Here is a 21,810-nt window from a genome sequence, read left to right on the forward strand (position 1 = left end):
ATGCACACAGATGGAAAGGGAGAGGAGAGAGGGGCTCAGTGTGTTAAAGGAAAGAAGTCCCCCGGCAGTCTAAAACTATAACAGCATAACTATGAGCTGGTCCAAAGCAAACCGGAGCCAGTTCTATAAGGGTTGTTAGATGAATCTGACGAACATGAAGTGAAGCAGAGAAGAGAAGGGGTGCCGTGTCTGCAGAGATACACCCTCCCCCGCCGGGCAGTAGTATGTTTTCATTATTGTGTCATTTTACCCAACAAGTAATTACCCCTCACAAGTCATGACTACTATATTTGTTTAGTTTGCCCCAGAATTTTGAAATTCTATTTAGTGGGTTGTATGAATGATTTAATGATCTTTCAAAACCTCAAACTCCAATCGCCTTCCAAAATTTTGCATTTGCCCCTTATGTAAGAAAAAGGGAAGTGTGTTGTGATCACACACAATAAAATGGAAAATTCTATGTTGTGTAGTTTTAGTGTTATTCATTTATTTGATTAAAGCTGCACTGATACATATTTTAATATCTACAATGGATTGAATGACTACATGAACCCCTAGTGATGAACCCACAAATTATCTAGTTTCCATAGACTGTAAATATTAACAGTCTATACTAACTTCCCATGAATGTACAAAGTGTTTAGCCATTTCCATTGAATTGTTTTTATTTTAAGGCCCACAACTTAACTGTTTTGATTCACTCTCATTAGCTTCTTTAAGCAGCAGATAAACTGAGTATGCGCTGCTTTCCCAGCACTAAATGACAGACACACAAAGTTAACAATCACATGGGGGAACATAACGGACCGTTCAGTGGCTGAAGAGCCAAATATTTACCTCGGGAGTTGGCTCAAAGGAAATGGAGCTTAAGGGAGAATGAATATTGGACTTAGATGTGTCAGGAGAATTTTCACTTGATGTTTGAATAGATAATACTACATTCCCTGAAACATTTTGGGTTGAGGCGATACTGTGTGAGCGTTGTCTTAACAGTTAGTCCCCCAACCAGCCAAAAGAAATCAATAAATGCTCCTTTAACTACAATCCAAAATAAAGTTCTGCTGGGTTGATCAGATTCACTTCAAACTTTTTTGTGAACATACAATAGATGCACTGAAGGGGAAGTACATGTTAAACATTTGCACCACACATATAAATTAGCATGATATTAACATTTGTTTTCCTTCTTCATAGGCTTCACAGTTAAAATCGTTCTGAAAGGCATCATAAATTAGCCCTTTTGCCTTTGATATTATGTTTAGTTACAGTTTTACTTGCAGCTAATTGAATTGATGTCAATTGCATTGTTTTTTTGCATTTTGTTTTGAGATGGCACAACTATTTTTAATACATATCTAATATATTCCTGAAACATTTCTATTGTATTTTCTTTCAACAAACTATAGACGTGTAAAAAATTGAAAAACAATTGAGAACCTCTGGTTCAAATTGTTCATCAGTTAAAGTGCTGCCCCAGGCATCTTAGTCATTCACTGGTAGCATTGTGGAGGAAATTACTACAATAATTGACATTTCATTGTACCAGTATGGGTCTGTTACGTAAAAGTAAAAGTTCCTGTAAATTACTTTCCAAGGGAAGCAACAGTTTTACTGAAACCAACCTAAGACAGTGATGATGCTTTTTAGACGTTACCAGCAGACTCATGGTGACTAACAGGGACGATGTGATGCCATACTGAGGACAGTCCAGACCATTTGACCCCAGAGTATGGTGTAATTTTAGTGGGGCCTTTATTTCAAGCAGATGTTTCCCTCCTGTCCCTGAGGACGAATTTGCTAATGTTGATTCATTGTCTCACATTGTCACCAATAAAATCAGAATAGCTGTACAGATGAATGGAAAACGGTGGGAATTACCCCTGAATTGTGGCTAGGATGGATCAAAACAAAGCGGGAAAAAAAGAGGGGGCGGTCATGCAGCGGAGGGATGGATAGTCGAAAAAGGCTATGCGTTGGTCAGGTCATGTGGGATGTGTGCTGGCAACAGGGCAGCGGAGGTGGGTGTCAGAGGATGTGGGTCACTGCCACAGCACCCACCAGTTACCGCAATGAGACCCTCTGTCTTGCCGGGCACTTCCTTTTGAGAATATTCCCGGCATTGCATGTCTGTAATTAAGGGGAAGGAGGTTCAGGCCATTCCTGAGCCCCTTTTGGAGTTTGTAGTGGGTAAAGTACACAGGGGGCTGCTTACATTGCACTTCTTTGACAAATCTGCCTTCTTTCAACAAATTAAAACCAAATGTTGATACAATAATCCAGATTTCAACTAGCGAGTAAAACCTTGTTCTAAAGCGAGAGTTGCAGTGTGGGAAATAGCTCAGAATGGTCATGCTGTGAGGTCATTTGAAATATTCCCAGGAGCCGGGGACTCGGCTGCGATCTGAACAGAGCCACACCGCATTAGTCAACATCGGTGCAGAGGAAGCCGACTGCTTGAACAGGGGGCCGCAGGCTTTGCCCCGAAGAAGGCATCTGCTGTTCCTATGACGCTTTTGGTAAACTGTAGAAAGAGACAAAATCCTTATTCTACTGATTATGGATGTGTCACTTCCTTTCATGTGTCCTAATATCTGTCCAACAACTGTGTTGTTGTGGCTTTTACGTCTTTTGTATCCAATAACTTCCACCCTGCTAATAGTGAGTCACACTGGCTTGCAAAATGTCTAACAATTTGGGAATTTTCCTTATCTAACTGACGACATCCTCTGCTCTCACTCTCTCTTCCTGCCAGTTTTTACACAGGCATCAAGTAACCCAACAGAGACCTGTGGAAAAGCAACCAGGCAAAAATGCTTAACTATGGAAAAGAGTGGAAATATTTGTTGGAGTAACCAGAAGACTGACAGTCGGTGGCCAAATATGATGTCAAGGAGCGAGGCAGCCACAGCAGATACAGTCATCTCGCTCCCTCTCTTCAGTCCTCTTCATTATTCATCATAAGTTCTAATCATCAAACACGCTATGCCCTTATTATGATCCCTCGCTTCGAAGCCAGAATCAACACAAGAGGCCACAAAACCCAAAACTCTTGAGATCCTTAGTTTCCTGAGGTGGTGCTGCAGTGGGGAACTTTCCAACAACAGAGCCATCTATTTTTTTGCATGAGTAAGGGATGAGAAACAACTAAAGAATTTGACTATAGCATAATGTTTCTTTCACAGAAGAGCAGAGGGGTTTGGGTTGCTCACGCTTGAGGGAATCGCTGCCAGATTGAATCTATTAAGTTTAAGGCGATGATGTCACTTCTCTCCACTACTGTGCTCATACTTCACTCCTACTTTCTTGGTAATTTCATCTGTTACAAACAGTGTTTTAATAGTTACTGAAACTGATTGTGCGTGCGTAATTACTTTCACTGAATTAAAACCACAAAAACTGTGCGGCGTGGGCTGACCATTACTCTGTAGGACCCATGTCAGTATTTTCTCAACTATGACTCATTATTAGCATAAATGTTTAAAGTGGCTGTAATCAATTTTAATCTAAAAAATGTATCAAATTATAATGTGGCAGCAATGTGACAAAAGGTGAGGGATTGCTCATAGTGATGAATTTGCAAAGAATTATTACCTGAATCTGCAGCTTTCCTTGGTTTTACAGAGCTTTAAAGAGCTCATTGTTTAGTTGTCTGTCGGGCACACAACTTTACTGTTTCACTCCCACCGTTTTCAGCTGCTGTTAAAAAACTGCACTGCTACCTGCTCAGCACCAAACAGCAGACATACACAGTTGCCAACAAGTTAGGGAACATTGGGGAGACAGATGGTAGGTAGAGACCAAACACAGAGCTTAAAGAGTGAACATTGGACTTAAATACACTGTGTGAACACGAACAAGACTCCAAATGAATGATGATGTTGCTCTGTAACTGCTAGGTGTGTAAATACACTGTTTGCTAACAAGTTTGCCATATCAACTTAAAATGTGATTATATGTAATTATTATGTTTTACAGCTTGTTTTTGTTGTTGCTAAGTTTTCAGAACAATCCGTTGTTGCAGGTTTAAGGTGTGTATTACATTACAAACAATTGAGGAAATTTAAAAAAGGGCATAACTCTGCAGAAATGTGGGAACTTTGTCCAATTTGTAGTGTCACCACAGGTGTGGTATGATACTGTGTATGGTTACTGTTACTACAGACAGTGTGACCTAAGGTTGGAGTTCAGTTGGAGGTCAGTTAAGAGCCATCACCCTCACAGCTACTAGTTAAACTTATATTAAATAAATTATTAGAGAGACTTGAGAAGATTGATACCGCTTTGATGTCCATGTAATAAATGAAAGCTACCACAAGCTGCCGGTAATCTTTGGTTTGGGGTGGTGGACTATGTCTTGCCTCTGAAGAGTTGCCAAGCAACCAGCACAGCCTCTGGGAAACAGTCTGACACATACCGCCCCCCCTCCCCACACACACCTCAAAAACAAAAAAACAAACAGCAATTAGTTGTTTTTACACTTTGTTTTTTGCACAGATGAAAAACACAAAATGCTTTGTGTTGAAAAGTGAGCTTCAGAGATGCTGGTTGGCATATTTTGTTACGTTTCGACAGAGCTGGGCTAGCTGTTTCCGGGCCTTTGCATCTCTCACTCTTTTGGAGTCTCTGTGCTGTCACTGCAGCCGGGGAAAGACTTTAACAGCACTGTAGCAACCCTTTCCACCTATACTTTCTGACATCACAACCGCACGAAACTTCTGACGGCTTGTTCAAAGGCGCCGTTTCTTAATCCAGGCTGTGTGCTCTTCTCTGTGGAATGAGCTTTTTACTACTTTCACTGTATTTATATATTCAGTATTTATATAGCACCTTGGCATGCTTTATGATAATAATACAAGACATGGGAATTTTACTTCTTACAATTTGGACCAAGAATTTCCAAAATTGTCAAAGTATTTCTTAAACTTTACTGTTAAAGTTCATGCCTTCCAGAAAATTAAACCACCATTACTTTAGCTCCATCATCAGGCCAAAATTACCTCAAGTACACACACACGCACACACACACAGACACACGCACACACACACACACACACACAAACAAATCTACACCCATGAAGTTTTCCATGAATTTCACTGAGCACACCCATGCTCCCCAGAGGATCCATTATTATAATATGGTGATGTTGGAATGGCAAAACCACAAAATAGCTGTCTAATGTATGTTTCTGAATGCAAGCACAAAGATAGTAAGATAAGGAAATACCTCACACACAATTACATAACGTCCAATGTTTTCTAAGTTGATTTCAGGTTTTTTCTTCTTTGCCGATGGTCAAGTGATAAGTTCAGTTGATGTTAGATAAAGCTAAATCTTGTTATAATTGGAGCTTCTAGATGTGGGTGAAGTTCAAGGTTAAAAGTTGAAACGGGAAACACAAATAGAGAAGTGTGTGTGTCTGCGTGCGAGCGTGTGCGTGCTGTATTAAAGGATTTTGTGTGTATCGCACACAGTCATCCACTTCTTCATGCGACGATATTGTGAAAGAAGGTGACGGGATGTGAAAACGTTTGGAGCCCCTGCTCCGCAGGGCTGCTGCAGCTCACTGGCTGAAGCCCCCAGCGGGGGAGGAGTCTGCCGCCAATCTACACTAATAAAACCCGGTTGCTCCTGACGGTAGTGGAAAACAGATTTGGAAGAGGAAGTCTCTGTGTCTGACTGCAGTCTTCAACAGGAATGAACTCCCTCCCATTCCTTGTGCATCTCATATTCTGACCGTCTGTAATTCACTTCAGATTGCAGGGGGAATTTCTGATTGATCTCCTTTAGGCTTGCCGGACTGCTCAGCTGTTCCTTAACGTTTTTTTTTTTTTACCCCCACCTCTTTAAATTTAACAGTTTTCTAAGATGAGTTGGACAGCAAACAGTTTTTTTGTCACTCTGGCCATCCTGTTTCTGTGGCGAGTGGAAGAAATAGCAGAAGCCTGCAGCTGCTCCCCAGTGCATCCTCAGCAGGCGTTTTGCAACTCGGATGTCGGTAAGTTGATTTAGTGAGTAAAATGAATGCATGCAAGGCAGTATTTGGTCAATATATGTTTGAATATAGGTTCCTTTGAGTTATTTGTCACAAATAATCTGTAAATACTTAGAGGGAAACTTCCCCTACTCTTGTGTTTACAATTGCAGGGGGAGGAGGATTGAGAGACAGAAAATTCCATATGGAATTTTCTGTCTCTCAGTCTTTCTTTCCACTGCCCTCCTGTCTTTTTCTTCTTTCTCTCTCTAATCATCTGTTGAAATTCTCTTAGTCTTGATACTGACTTGAAATGTAGCATACTTAATCTCATTTGTAATGATGGAATGTAACCAAATACATTCACTCAAATACTGGATTTAAGTACTAATTCAAGATACTTTACTTGATGTCATTTTGTATTCTACTTCACAACAGTACATCTTGGGGACAAATATTGTACTTTTTACTTAATTACATTTATCTGAAAGCTTTAGTTACTGTTTAGATTACAATTTATCACACCCTTTAGTCCAGTTAAAACCTTGCGCCCCCAGTGTTGATTTTGAATGTTTGTGATAAAGAAGCTGAAGAAGAAGGAAATGTTCCTTTATGTGTTGAGAAAATTCTCCTTCTTCTTAAGCTAAATAAACTATTTATAAATCTTCCTGGATCAGCTGGAAAATGTTATCATCACAAAGCTGAAACAGGGCTGTTTTTCTTTATTTTATTTTTTTTGAGATATATTCGCACAGGGCAACATATGAGGATATTACAGAATATGATGCATTGCTTTAGATAAAGCTACCCAACAGTATATAAAGTAGTTTGAAGCAGCACAACCTTAAACATCGGCAATAAAATGCAACATCATATGTATTAGTAAAACAAAATTTCAAAAAAATTCTTAGATTTCTTACATAAGCACTTGTTCTGGACAGCTGCCTGTTATTGAGGCGGATCAGAGTAACTGTGTGGAGTGTATGTTTCAGAGAAGAAGACAGCACAGACCTAATAGTATCTCATCCTGGTGAGTAAACTATGGATCATGTAGCCTAATGCTCATCGGGATGATGCAAAAAAAAAAGACTGCTGCCATCCTCGACTCAGTGGTTGAGAAGTTTTTGTTGCACTTCCTTAATGACTACTAAATGGCTATTTAATGTGCTCTTTCGCAAAGGTCATGTGGATCCTTTCCCTCTTATTTTTCACCTATTACAAAACACTGCTTGTTGCTGCCTTCACAGGCCTTAAGCTAACGGGAGTCTCCACAGTGAGCAGCTTGTGTAGCTATTTAAATTGGTGGTTTGCTGAGGGTCTTTTTTCTTGCTTGTGAGCTGGCTGAGCGTGTGTGGTATGTATACAGAAGCTGACTTATTCAAAGGTTTCTCTTGACCATTGGATTCCATGGCTCTGGAGGGTGAAGAAACCACATTATCCTGCTGAAGAGTTTACTGTAAAGGAAAGTCTTGATTTTTCTGCAGTTCCTTTTACCCTTTTCGTTGAGATAATTTAAAAAGTTGCCACTTCTCAAATGCAGCCAAGTAGCTCATGGAAGACACTTAGAGAGAGTGAAGAAAGTTAGCTTAGCTTAGGTTTAACTACTATTTGTTACAAATACAACAGTATCAAATGGGATAGGATAAAGGGCACCACCATTACTACTACTACTACTACTACGACTTATAATAATGATAATAGTAGTAGTAGTAGTAGTAGTAGTAGTAGTAATAAAAATAATGATAAAAGTCTTACTTTTGTATTGAAACAGCTGATGACATGATATATATTTTTGTTTTTCTTGAACATTATAGCAAAAACCCTAAATCAAACCTCTTATTTTGACACAATGGGACAATGTCTTACCTTTGGCATGATAATAATATTTTTCTCATGCTCGGGTTGTTTTCCTTTCTCCACAGTACTAAGACAGACCTTTTAAATTCCTTTCTAGATGCAGGCTTTTAATTCTTTGGTCAGGTAGAGGGCATAGGGATTCATCTGGGGAGTGATTTAAACCTAAGGTGCTGATTGAGACTAGTTATTTTCATCAGTAAGGTCAATTCATAACAAGACTTTAACCCCCCTGCTCCTGCTTCAGCACCATGGATAGACCCTCCTACCTAACATAAACCACCACTACCACCACTGGCCAAATGGTTGTTGATGCCAAAACTAGTTAATTTGGGAAGTTATTGGCATGCAAAGTCACACATATGTAGAAAATATTTGGGTTGCCAACTTTGCAAAATTATAAGTGGCTGCGTTGAGCTGGCACATGAAAGTCATTATCGACCATAGCTCTGCGTTTACACCGCAGGCAGCCCCTTCTAACTTCTGGTCTATTAATCTGTAGACAATAATTTGTATGGTGTTTGCATGCTGTTAATGCACAATAAGAGATTGCCTTGAGGAATCCCTACTTACTGTAAGAATGTTTACTGAAGTGAAAGTACTTACTACTACTAGTACGTAGAGTGAGTGCCTAGGAGTCTACGGAAAATTACTCAAAAACATGAGTAGCTTGAAAACTTAGTGTTACAAGTGAAACTCTGAAAAATAAGGAAGAAGAGTCAGTCAAAGTCAGCAGAAATTGCAATTGCAATGTCAGCTTTAAAGATGATATTTTTCGTAAAGTATAGTTGTGGGAGACAAGTTATGATACAGTAATGGAGGCAAAAGTACCAATCATAATGTAAAGTATAAGTAGATTGCAGTGTATAACCTTTCATTTAAAAGTATGATCAAAACAAAGTAACTGGTTAGTTTCCACCTCTGCCCCTAGTTGACCTCAGCTTACTGTATTTTAATAAAGCCTGGCCTATTTCTCTCTTCATATACTGGAGTAGACAAAATATCAGCTATAGTTACAAACAGGTACAGTAGTTCCATATGTCTTGTCAAGACAGAGCAAGAAAAAAAAAGCTTTCCACATAAATGGAAATCAATGCCTTGGGTTCTTGGCTTAGGCAAATGAATCCATGGGCGGTCATATGCTGCACTCATTATGTATTTGCACTTTATTTCACAATTCTCTGTGATTCTAGAGTGTACCACTTTTGTGAACAAGGAAAGCAAATCGTTTGAGTATATGAAAGAGAGCCAGCTTTCTAACACGACTTCTGGTACAATCACAGCCCTGCGCTGCAAACAGAGTTGCCATTAAAACCAGACTGAATGTGTGCATCAATCTGTCCGGCAAGTTCATTTAATGTGCTCTTTGATTCATAATTTTATGCAGAGAAACTCACCTGTTGGGATTTGGGCAGAGAAAGAGTAAACATTCAAAAGTCAAGTAAAAAGTAAAAATGTGATGCCAGAAAGACAAACTATTACAGCACTGATGGAATGAGGATTTAAACAAATTTCATTTTTAAGTATAGTAAATAAAAAGACAATGGTGTGTAAGCCCATGTATGCTTGGAGAGTGTTACCACAGGAGTCAGTTTGAATTTGTAGTTTAGTTTTTTCTTGTTCAAAGTCTTTCCACTTTGTGGCTTGTGGGAAATGGATGTACAGGCCCTGCAATTACATGACATGCATTTGTTTTCTTCTCTTTTTCTCTTTGTTTTCTAAAGCACTCCCATGACCACACTACTTTATACAAAATGATGTGTTTATTGTTTGCGTTACCAGAAAATTAGATGGTTCCCTTAGTCGCCAGCTTTTTGAAACTTATGATTTTATCAAAGGGCTTGGTCAGCCTGTTCCAGAAAACATCTTCATGCCCTGTGAGAATTAGATATCCACTGTAAATCAGTACAGGACATTACGTCTTAATAAGGAAATTAGGAATAGGCATCAGAGCTTGTTTTGGATTTTTTGTATTGGTTATGACTTAACCCTTATGTTGTCCTTGGGTCCATTTTGACCCGTTTTCAGTTTTTTTTTTCTTTCGTCACAAAAATTGGGTTAACATAAAGCGCTGAAAATGTCAACATTAAAAAATATCAAAAAACTTGGGGAAAAAACACCCAAATAAAAGAACCCACTGGCATTGAAAAAGTGACAAAAATGTTTTTTTTTTCATGGTTGACGGGAAGACAACACAAGGGTTAAAGAACTGGAATGTGGATTTTATTCAATATTGAATGGAAGAAAATATCTTTTTAGAATTAGTCTATTTTAAGCATGCTGCATGGAATTTAAAGAGCTTACCCTCTCAAAATTGTGTTTTTTTGTTTTTTACATATTGTGCATATTGTCACCTGCCCTACTTTACACTAGTAGAAGGAGACGTGGTCTGGGTGTTATTCTGCACACTCAGGTAAAGGAGATTACCACTAATCCCCTTTGTAGCCAAAGAAGTTGGAGAGTTGGTTTTTGCTACTCGATCAAAGTGTTGTTTGTGATTTTTAAACTATCTTCATTGTTGTAGAGAATCACTCGGTGCAGTTTGTCGTTCTAAATCATGCCTGCAGTGTACAGCTTGTTTTCCAGTATATCTGCTACTTCACAGCAGCCCTGCAGCATACAGAAACAACACACAGCTTGCATACTCAGTATTTTGCAAATTTTCCTGGCTTCAAGCTAAATCCTCCGCCTCTTGGTTGTGCTCTTTACCTCCTTTTTCTTCCAGTCAACTTGTATGTTTTTGATAGTATTGCTTTGAAGGGCTGTCTTCTGCCTGTACACATACATAAGACACAGGCTACCTCTGCAATGGGACTGCTATTCCTGTCCTGTTCTCTCCTCTGTTCCCCTGCTCTTTAAGGGTTGACTCTTTAGACCCTTAAAAGGAGATATTCTCTAAGCCTCTATTGTCATCGAATTAGGGCACATGGCCCGAAGCTTCATACCTTCGTCATATTAAAAACAAATGAAAAGGCTTAAACGTATTTGGTAAGGAAGTGGGCTGGTGATGGTCTGAGGCACTCAGAAGCCGCCACCTAGAGAGAGAGCAAGGACTTGAACTCTGACTTCAGAGAGAACATTAACACTAACTCTGTCGCTAGTCTCCTCCACTTAACAGCTTGATTTTGATATGATTTTGTAAGTGTAGTAGTCATTTGAATGTGCCGTAATCCATGCATGATGCCAGTAATCCACAGGTATATAGCTATGACTGGCTTATAAATAATAATAAACTCTACGTCAGTACTTGGATTCACATGACAGAGGCAGTGATTGTGAAACATGTAAGTCATCATTTTTTGTTGAGTACTCACAATTTGAGTTTGGGCTTATCTGTGTGGCTCTGATGAAATTTTTCCACTCAAACTGTTAACGTTTTCCCCGTCGAGAGAGAGAGAGAGAGAGAGAGAGAGAGAGAACCTCTATTGAGACAGAGAGACAGACCGGCATAGAGACCCGGGGGGAGGGGGGGAGCATTCGAGTTCAGCTTTTCAGAGATTGCTGACTGGCTTCCTCCTGTGTTGGCCCAGGAGCCTGGGAGCAGGCAGCACACATTCCTCCCTCTGATTGCAGCTGATGAAACACTCATGTTGCCTCTGTCTTCCCAGCACCTGGCACATGCAAACGCCTCAGATCCAAGCCACAGCAATGTGTTGTGGCCGACTCCAGTATACCAAACCTGGGCTAGGCTTAGATCAGATACAGACAGCTCCAGATCCTGTTCACTTTTAACATCACAAAAGTGTTGGAATTTGTAACTTTGCCTTTTAAACAGAATGTTTGTAAATGTGGGTTGTTTTTTTCTCTTTCCAGTTATCAGGGCAAAGGTAGTTGGTGTGCAGTTGGTTGATGTTGGCAATGACATCTATGGAAACCCCATCCAGCGTATCAAGTATGACATCAAACAAATCAAGGTGTGTGGGATAAAGCTATCGTTTTCATGTTTGGGTATACAATTAATTCCCGATATGAATATAAATGTTCTTTTCTTTGTTTGAATTGTCAGATGTTCAAAGGCACCACCAATGTTATCGATGCTATCTACACTGCTCCCAGCTCTGCGGTGTGTGGAGTGACATTGGAGAATAATGGCAAGGAGTATCTTATCACAGGTACAACTTTGACCACTTTACAAATCACACATTATAAAAAACACAACAAATTAAATTAGTTTTCATGTCATTTAATGCACTTTCCTTTCTCTACAGGCAAACTGGAGGCTGACGGGACAATGCATATCACACTGTGTGACTTCATTGAGCCCTGGGAGGCCATGAGTGCCACCCAGAAGAAGAGCCTGACTCAGCGCTATGAAATGGGCTGTGATTGCAAGGTAGAAAAGTTAATGCATACACAATAGTTAAAGTAGAATTATCCGCTGTTGAAGTACCAAAAACAAAAATAATCTTGAAAATTGCATTGTTTGTTGTAAATTTAATCCCCAACTGGTTCTCTTCTCCTAACCTAAGATCACCCGCTGCACCTCCATACCCTGCATGATCAGCGGCCCGGCAGAGTGCCTGTGGACTGACTGGGTGATTGAGAAGACAGTCAATGGAGGACAGGCCAAAGACTTTGCTTGTATCAAGAGGAGTGATGACTCTTGTGCCTGGTACAGAGGGGCAGCACAACCTAAAAGGGATTTCCTGGACATCGAAGACCCTTAACTCCACCACTGTCCAGTAGTCTGAGGATGTCTTAGATACTAAGATACAAATACCAAAAATACAAAGAAATAAACAAGTCAAATTCTTATTTTGTATTAGCCATAATGTGTGTGCCCTGTGGTGAGATTGTTTTTATTTGCAGGATTTACTATGTTTTTTTTTAATCAAGCACTTTTAGACACTTCCACCCCTAAATCCAAAGCACTTCCTCATAAACCACTTCTCTCAGCTATTAATTTACCTTTTGAACCAAAGGTATTGTTTAGAGTGAACTATAATTCTATAATGCAAGACATACACAAATATAACTCAAAGTGTAACAATTCTGTGAATCTGTGTGTTCATGAATAACATTAGCTGGCAATCGGGGCCTTGATTTGTGACAGCAGAGCTACCCGGGAACTGGTGGCACCTGTTGCCCGTCCTGCATAAGATTATTTCTTGTGCTAAGCATGCAAAACTCTTCCCCTCTGTTTTTTTTTAAAGGTGTGGCAAACCTGTTTCACTAAAGCACAATCAGTGCTTTTGCTATTTGTTTTCTTTAAAAAATTCCCGAATAGACAAGAAAGCACTTTGAACACAATTGTCACAGCAGTCATATTTTGTCTCCTATGAAAAATGTCTGAAAAAAGGATTGAATCCTCCATTTTTGTATTTTTTTTATATTACTGCTCTTCTCTTTATAATGCTTAAGTGTCAGAACATATTTTATTTAAGGTTATATGATCCACCATATTCTATTGAACATTTTTTTGTGACTATAGTGACAACATTGGTATTGTATAAAGAGAAGACCAACTATTTGAACAGTTTTATAAAAATACACACAATTTATGTTCAGGTCAAATTGTAAGCCTAAATGTTAACTGTCAGACTGGCTCGACCTTTAGGACAGTGGGTTAAAGAACATATTGTAACCAATCATCCATTTACGCTACATGCAGAGCCTTTGATATGATATATGACTTAAATAATTAATATGAGAGTGTAAAAAGATTCCTTATTTGAAACTGTAGTCAAGTATGATGTCTTGTGCTGGTTTCACATGAGACTTTTGAGATGATTTTGCATGCCATGTCCAGCTGAAACAATACTGTACATTTGACTATTATATTAAATGCCAAACCCTGTTTTGATGTTTTGTTCTGGTTATTTTCAAGTCGATATTTGCAAATTAACAAAACTCCAGCATTTCGTTTTTATCACTAATTCCAAAGGATTTCAATTCATCAAAGAATCAGAATGGCTTTATTTGCTAGTTGTGTACTTATTATACACCAATTTTGCTTTTAAGTGACAAAACCAGACTCATAGTAGGCCTACTAGGCCTACTTTTGTTCAAGGGATACTGTCATACTGCAGGCAACAGCAAAAACAAAACTTAAGTATAAATTTCAAATTATTGAATCAATGGGCTATTTAATAGACTTAAGACATTGATATTACCCCGATATTATCCTAACTGCTTTGCCACACTTCAACGGCAGTCTGCTGCCACTTAGTGGAGAAAACAGCATGCAACATTCCCAGACCTAGTACGAGCCTGTCCATGTGCTAAAATGTGTCAAAATTATACTCTCAGGAGTTCACTAGGCCGTTATTAAATCTAGATAGTTATTGTAATCTGGTAAAGGTTTAAATTCACCTGCAATCTTTTATTTGATTCTACTGTAAGAGGAGGATTTCTGTGCTATACTAGTTTTAGTTCACTCTAGTCTACATAAATCTCCGGGCATTTTACGATAATCAAATATTTGGTAAAATGGGAAAATTGACACGAGAGAACTGCCATTTAATTTCCCGAGGGAGTTTCATGTGAGCGAGAGAAACTTCGCTTCAGCACACTGATGCAAGCCTAACATAACTACAGCATACAATCGAGGATTTATCGGCGCCCTTAGCTGTTACATTACAAATTGTTAACAATGTATCGCGCCGATAGCATCAATGGTAAACAGCGCTGGCTGGAAGTCACGTGCGGTTCACTCCCGACAGCGTTAGTTTAAACGTAGATTGGCTGAACCTTTCAGTTACAGTGTGCCCTGATCTCCGATTGGCCTTTCATCATTGTCAATCATTGTTGTTGCCGCCCTTTGATAATGCAGCATGGGCGAAAATACCAGACCCAAGAGCTACAGCTGAGTAAGCGGACCCCTCTACTGTAAACGTTTTTGGGCAATTGAAGGAAAGGTGAGCGAACAAACGCCTTTTGGACGTTAACATATGTATCCAGCATGATGTAACTTTAGTTAAAAAACAGTCAGGATGTGGCGGCTAGGGATTGTTAGCCACCTGGACGCCGAGATGCTAACCCACATTGCAACACTGAGGGAGGCTAGAGGCTCTCGCCACGTTAAGTTAGCTCGCTGGCTAATTTGCTGCTGCTGCTGCTGTCAAGCTTAAAAAGACAGCAACAATACAGCGGACAACAGGACATGACCATTAATTAAACATAGAAGGACAGAGATACATATCGAGGTAATGACGACGTTTTGTCTTCAAGCTTGAGACAGTTCAGGTCGACATTAACGTTAGCAGTGGTCGATGTTAGCAACATAGCATTGAAGCTATGACGAGTGGCCCTAAGAGTAGACTCTAGCTGGTGTACAGAGGCTGCCCGGTTAGTGGAGTCGATAACGATAATGACGAACCAGGAAACTGAAAAACCGTAAAATCAGGTAACTAAGTAGTTGTTTAATCAGACAATAAGAATGAAATAAATTGACAGCAATTGCTGTGCTGCCTTCAGGTGCTACCTATACAGTCCATCGTTCGCCTTTTAGTCTACGACTGAGTGATCTTAGGTGCCTATTGGTTGTTATTTGATTTGGTTGCTGTCGTTGTCATTTAAACATTAACTGGCCCAGCCGATTTATTTGTATCAACATACTTGCGTTAGTAAAATAATTTGCCAAAAATAAAATAATTTTGTCTCTCATTTAGGATGATAGCCTGAGGAAGTGTTACAGATTAATCGGTTCTCAAAATAGTTCAACTATTTTACTGGTAGCGGTTGTCTCCCATATGTTGACACATTGCTTGTGTTTCTCTACTCCTGTTGTTGCTGAAACACAGCATTTACTAAATAACTTCTAATTAGTCTTTTTTTCTAGTCACACAACTATATGGGCTTGAAATTACTGGAGGAAACAAGTCTTAAAAAATAGAAAACAATCTTGGATATTCACCGACTTTTTTTGGATGGGCCACTTAAATATATTGTATCAATCGGAAAACATAGACGCACTGTATTGGGTCTAATATGACATTCTAATGCATCTTTATACTTGTGAATATTATCTATACTTTGCCAGACACCTAGGAAAATGGTTTGGTTTTCTTGCTGATATTTGGCCTGTGATTAAATCGTTGAATGTATTTCTACAAGTTGAAGAAAACATTGACACGGCACCTCCACTGATGCATCTATGCATGTTAGTGTGAGGAATACCTGCAAGATATAAGACAAGCTGATTATACTAATTTCCTCAGTGGTGGTATTCAATCATGGACAGAAGAGGCAGTTTTAAGTCCAGCCACTGGCTTGCTAGACAAAAATGATCCAACAGAAGGTGCGGAGCTAGGTGTAATGTAAATAGAAATGTTTTAACCATCCACATCTGAAGGTGATATCTTTCGTAATTTGCGATGCATGATTCTGCTCTCAAGATCTCAAACCAGGCAGCGACTAGTCGTCTCATGTTACCTGATGTAATTTCATACTGTATGTAAGCTGGAGTTGACAGTTGAGCATTACAAGACCATATACTCTATCTATGCATGGATATTGGCACGTGTATCCTCATCTAATATCCATGCATATATCACTCTTTGTGAATGGCTCATATCACCTTACAGCATCAGAAAAATCAGAACTACCCCTTTTTTAATGACATTCCAAATGCAAACCTTTACATCAGATAAAATGACTAGTAGTAGTCTACCCTCTAGAATTTTGATGAAACACCTGGGTTGTGGTCAGTGTAACAATGTTGCTCCTGCAGTTATCTGCGTCCCTGTGTGCCGTTTTGTTTTACAGTCGTGTCAGTGAAGGTCAGCTTGCCCTTGTGCATTCAATGCATGTTCCTTCCCTCTGCACGACGTCACTGCCCTCTCTGATGAACATCACTCTCATGGTGCTCCATGCCTCTGGCGTTTTAGTGTCGTACTATTACCAGTACATCTACATGATGTAAGGTTTTAATTTTAGGAAGGTTTGTTGTGTTTGTGGCACCTCAGCTACATCCTGAATAAAGTGAGGCAATAGGAGACTGAATGATTTGTTCACTCACTCTTTGGTCATTATTGAACACGTTTTGCCAGCCTGCTGCCTTTTGTAGAAAATAACACGTCAGAAGTTATTCACTGGGCTGACACTGGCAGACGATTGTTGTTATCTACACTGTAATGGTCTTTTTTTGGTGCACTCAGCTATACTGTATTTAAAGGGATGGCAGACAGCCAATGTTTTAATTTGATGATATACAGCTTTATTGAAGAAACATGCTAATTGGTGGAAGATAACAATACAAACGTTGATGCAGGCAAAATAAATGATAAGAATTTGACCTGGCAGTTAACATCATCTCTAAATGATCGTCCTCTCTTTATCCCATACACTCTTCACCACCCGATGTTACCAACGTCTGCTGTCTTGCATAACTGTGGGGACAGCTGCCAAGACTCAGCTGGCTCCTCGGATGCATTCAGTCCTTATATCTCTTGTGGAGCCATGTCAGGATACGTGGCCTGGGAAGGGTGTTATTGGGCAGTTAAGTGATTATCTGAGAGATAAATTTAACATTTATTGGATCAACTGAAGGTTTGATTTTGGTTCTTTTTAGCTCAGAGGACCATTAACGCTGCCATAGTAAGTTTAAAATCCCCACACATTAACCATGTAATAGAAAAAGATAGTCAAGGTACTGTGAGGTGCTTTTGAATAGGGTGGGGACCTAATGAGGTGACATGTCCTTTTTTGGGGGGGAAAGGAGTGCCATTTCATGGCTTCATGTGGGCAAAGTGAAATGAACAATTTGTGACACTGACAATCCAACTTTTCCTGCAGTGATGTTCCAACAATGCCGATAGTGGATAAACTCAAGGAGGCATTAAAACCTGGTCGGAAGGAGACGGGTGATGAGGGTGACCTCAACAAACTGTTGGCCTCTTCAGCCAAGAAGGTCCTCTTGCAGAAGATAGAGTTTGAGCCTGCCAGCAAGGGTTTCTCCTATCAACTGGACAGCCTGAAGAACAAGTATGTGATACTCAATCCCCGGAATGAGGGCGCTACGGGCCAGAAGGCCACAGAGCCTGCCCAAATAAAGAGGCAAGGTAAGCTCTCAATTTGAACTGAACATTTTGCTAGTTTTCATATTCACATTTTTTCCATTGGTACTAGCCATTAAAGCTCAGTTTCTGTATTGCAGTTGTAATAACATCATATATTTGACTGCACTCCTCTTTCAGTCTCAGAGAATGTTGTTGGGGGTCAGAGCGATGGGATTCCTTCCCCACAGAAGATGCTCTTTCCAGGCAACAAGCTTACCCTTAAATGGGAGCGTGTGTACAGGGTGGGAGCCGGTCTCCACAACTTAGGGAACACCTGCTTCCTCAACTCCACAGTGCAGTGTCTCACCTACACCCCGCCTCTTGCCAACTACTTACTCTCAAAGGAGCACAGCCGTGCCTGTGAGTATTTCAATCATGCTCTTTAATACTGCCAGCATTTACACTCTCTCGCATTTATTCTCTTATATTTACCTCCACATAGTTTTGGAAATTACTTTAACTCTGCTACTTGTGCAGACACATTTGGCTGAATGTCACTGTGGAATGCAAGCTAAAGCAGCTGAAGAAGAAAAACAAAAAACGCTACCAAGTTTTATTCAGGCTCTGAAACATTTAGCAGTCTCTGATTTCCTGACAAAAAAGAAAACAATGAAACGCTGATCTCAAAGTTTAAGTGCTGTAAGTTAAATTGTAAAATAGTAAGCATCCTAAACAGTACTTTGGTCCAGACCAGTGGAACCAAGACGTAGATTGTGGTATTACAGGTGACAAAGGCGCTGAGATGCCATGGTTAAGACTGTAAAACTGCACAATTTAATTTGCCCATATTTGTTATGAGGGACAACTTGCCTGATAAAGGCTACACAACCATTGCATTGTCAGAAACAAACTGTATGTAGGGCTCATCATTTTTATTCATTAGCCAAGCTCACTAAAAAATGGATTTAAAAGATCGGTTTGAACTGATTGTCACCCAACGTTTAAGTAAATGTAGTAAAGGTAAAGTAAGTCCTTCAAATTGATTGGAAAAAATCTCCCAAATTGTATTTTTTTTTTATTTGATTTGATTTACACTTACAAATACAATTCTGAATATTTTTTTGGAAAACATGAAATCAGAAAAGGATCAGCATGTTGCTTGTTTTACTATGCTTTTAAGAAGTATTTCTGTGAATACCATCACCGTATTTCTGACATTGATCTTTAATCCAATATGTTTTTACTCTGTTCAATGTGAGTTTTGTTACTTACTGTATGAAGGAGCCACATCAAAGACCACTGTGATAACCATTGTGTTGTGATGAACAGTAAGAGTTTTACATTAGATAATGTTTCGTTATTTCGCATTCGTTATGAACAATAATCTGAACCTGATTACTGTCGCAATGACACATTTCTGTACTCTACGTTTGTTAGTGTCTCTAATTTTTGTTGTTCTGTGTTTCAGGTCACCAGTCAGGCTTTTGTATGATCTGTATAATGCAGAACCATATCATCCAAGCCTTTGCCAACACAGGCAATGCCATCAAGCCTGTCTCCTTCATCAGAGATCTGAAAAGTAAGACCACCAGCTTCCTTCAACATGGTGGGAATGTGTCTGAGCCTTTGTGCTCGCTAGTTTCAGTGTAGGTTGTGTCAGTTGTCAGAGGCACCTGATCTTTGGATAAATAGAAGCGTGATGACGCAACACTGGCCAAAGTGTCCCATGTGACAACAGCTTAAAACTGCAGTGTAAAATGGAGCGATGAGACTACAGTCTGTGAATGAACACCATGTAGAGAGTAGAGATGAGGTACTGTGCTGTAGTCTCACAGAAGGTCCCCACCCCCACCCCACCTGCCTGCTACTTATGTGCTGCTGCAATTATGTCTCCTCGTCCTGCACCTTTTTATCTATCGCTCCCTCCCCCCTTCACGCCCCTCCTTCCCCAATGCCCTCTCTGTCTCCTTGTGACTGCGGGCTGAGAAAAGCAGCTTAAGCACAAAAATGTACACTCTACCTTTTCCCCGTCTTTTCAACCAGGACTTGGAGATATACTGCATGTGTTTCTATGGTTTTCCTTTAAATTCATCTTGCTGATGGCCACCCCCACAGTTAGAAATGTCCTTCCACAGCTAGAACAATATAAATGCATACAATGAAAATGAAACATCCCTGTTGGGTTGAAATTAAGGATTATTTTCATTGTTGATTAGTCGGTCAACTACTTTCTCAATGAATTGATTAGTTGTTTAGTCTATAAAATGTCAGAAAATCGGGGAAAAGTTCAATCAGTGTTTACTAAGGCCCAAGATGACACCCTGCGTTATGTCCTCAAATAAAAGATAGTTTATATCGGTTTACTGTCAGAGTATTAACAAAACTAGGAAATATTCACATTTAACAAGCTGGAATCATCTGTGCCTCTTTTTTAAATCAAGTGCAATGTCAACACACAAAAGTTGGAAGAGCTTTCTCCAAACAAATTCACAACCACCGAATCATATAACCACAGATCATATCTTCAGGATGTTGTCTCCCCCTTTTCTAAAAAGTGCCCTGAACAGGTCATTAGAGTATGGTGTCTTATTTCTCTTTCCCACTACGAGGTGACTCATTGTCATTAATGTGCAGGGCTGGGAATGTGGCGATGACCACATATTTCTACCAGCTTACACGTTTCCATTAGCAAATAGCGGTAGAGGCATAGGGTTTAGAACTACATTATTTCTAATATGACCCTTTTAAGATGAAACATCAGTCTGTTGAAGTCAGTAAGCTGCTTATTAGGTCATGGCCTTTGAGCTGCAGAACTAACTCAAAGTACCCAGTAAAGTAAGTAATTTTGAAATATACTGTAAATTATCTTCAGTGATTTCTTTGCATGTGCCTAACTGCCATGTGTAATTCTTGAATAGTTAAAACCCTATTCTAACCTCCTACTCTATAATACTTTGAATGCTTTTAGAAATAAAGACCGTCGTTGCCATAGATGTTTAAAGAACACACTTCTTTGTACCCTTTTGCATCCTTTAATTCTTGATTATGATATGAATTAGAACACTTGTGTGGGCTTTCATGCAATGAACATTCTGTCCAACACACAGGCTCAACCTTTTTTTTTTTTTTTAAACTTAAAGCAATCGTCATAACTTGCCTTTTTTTATATATACATATATATATATATATATATATATATATATATATATATATATATATATATATATATATATATATATATATATATATATATATATAGCAACATCTATTCTGAACTGTTTCAGTAAGTGGTGTGGCTAAATCATGAATAATTGTCATATGCACTTCATTTTGTTAATGCACTCAAGGTGGAAACATTCAGGTTGCACAAAGCTTACAGACTCTTTTGTCTCCCACAGAAATTGCCAGGCATTTTCGCTTTGGAAGCCAAGAGGACGCCCATGAGTTTCTGCGGTACACCATCGATGCTATGCAGAAAGCTTGTCTCAATGGCTACCCAAAGTAAGGCTTTATTGTTGTTGTTTCTTAAACGTTTTAAACAGATGAGTATAAAATTAAAAACTGCCCAGTTTTACGGGGCCCCACATGGAGCCAGACCTGGGAGGGAAGCTCGCTGGTAACCGTTGGCCTGGGCGTTGTACTGTGATGCGGGCATTGTACTGGGCCGTTGTCGAGAGCTGAGCCCGAAGGCAAAGCTTTTGATTGACCAGTCGAACCAACCCTATGATTATAAGCTTTGTAGGGGTGGGAAAAAATTGATTCTTCGATGCATTGCGATTCTCTCTAGAATGATTCAATGCTCGATTCAGATAAGTTAATAATGGATAATTAATTTGATTAATTTTTTTTAAATGTGATGATTTTTATTTAAAAGTTACTGTCTCCAGTCATGTACAAATTAGAAAACAAAGTGACTGAAAGAGGATGGGATAATGGATAACAACTTAGTTCAGGCAAGAGTGCAGAAAAAACACACAAATGGCCAAAAGAACAAAAAAGTTTTTCTATATATATATATATATATACATACATACATACATACATAC

The 21,810-nt window shown here is 39.3% G+C and overlaps 2 protein-coding genes across 3 annotated transcripts in view; both read left to right on the forward strand.

The window, feature by feature from the left end:
* The first annotated feature begins 5,622 nt into the window (after positions 1 to 5,622).
* LOC116703211 (metalloproteinase inhibitor 2) lies at positions 5,623 to 13,623 on the forward strand. Its single transcript, XM_032537850.1, has 5 exons — positions 5,623 to 5,996; positions 11,640 to 11,740; positions 11,833 to 11,938; positions 12,035 to 12,159; positions 12,296 to 13,623. The coding sequence occupies exons 1-5, from the start codon at positions 5,867 to 5,869 to the stop codon at positions 12,491 to 12,493; spliced, it is 660 nt and encodes a 219-aa protein (XP_032393741.1). The 5' UTR covers positions 5,623 to 5,866; the 3' UTR covers positions 12,494 to 13,623.
* Positions 13,624 to 14,460: 837 nt separating this feature from the next.
* usp36 (ubiquitin specific peptidase 36) overlaps positions 14,461 to 21,810 on the forward strand; it is a 16,493-nt gene continuing 9,143 nt past the window's right edge. For both annotated transcript variants that reach the window (XM_032537623.1, XM_032537624.1), the window contains exons 1-5: positions 14,461 to 14,683; positions 17,562 to 17,827; positions 17,963 to 18,184; positions 19,233 to 19,343; positions 21,163 to 21,265. In XM_032537623.1, coding sequence (XP_032393514.1) covers positions 17,575 to 17,827; positions 17,963 to 18,184; positions 19,233 to 19,343; positions 21,163 to 21,265 — 689 coding nt within the window. In that variant the 5' untranslated portion in view covers positions 14,461 to 14,683; positions 17,562 to 17,574. The remainder of the gene's footprint in view (positions 14,684 to 17,561; positions 17,828 to 17,962; positions 18,185 to 19,232; positions 19,344 to 21,162; positions 21,266 to 21,810) is intronic.

The sequence above is a fragment of the Etheostoma spectabile genome, chromosome 15, assembly GCF_008692095.1.
Source record: "Etheostoma spectabile isolate EspeVRDwgs_2016 chromosome 15, UIUC_Espe_1.0, whole genome shotgun sequence".
NCBI classification, from domain to species: Eukaryota; Metazoa; Chordata; class Actinopteri; order Perciformes; family Percidae; genus Etheostoma; species Etheostoma spectabile.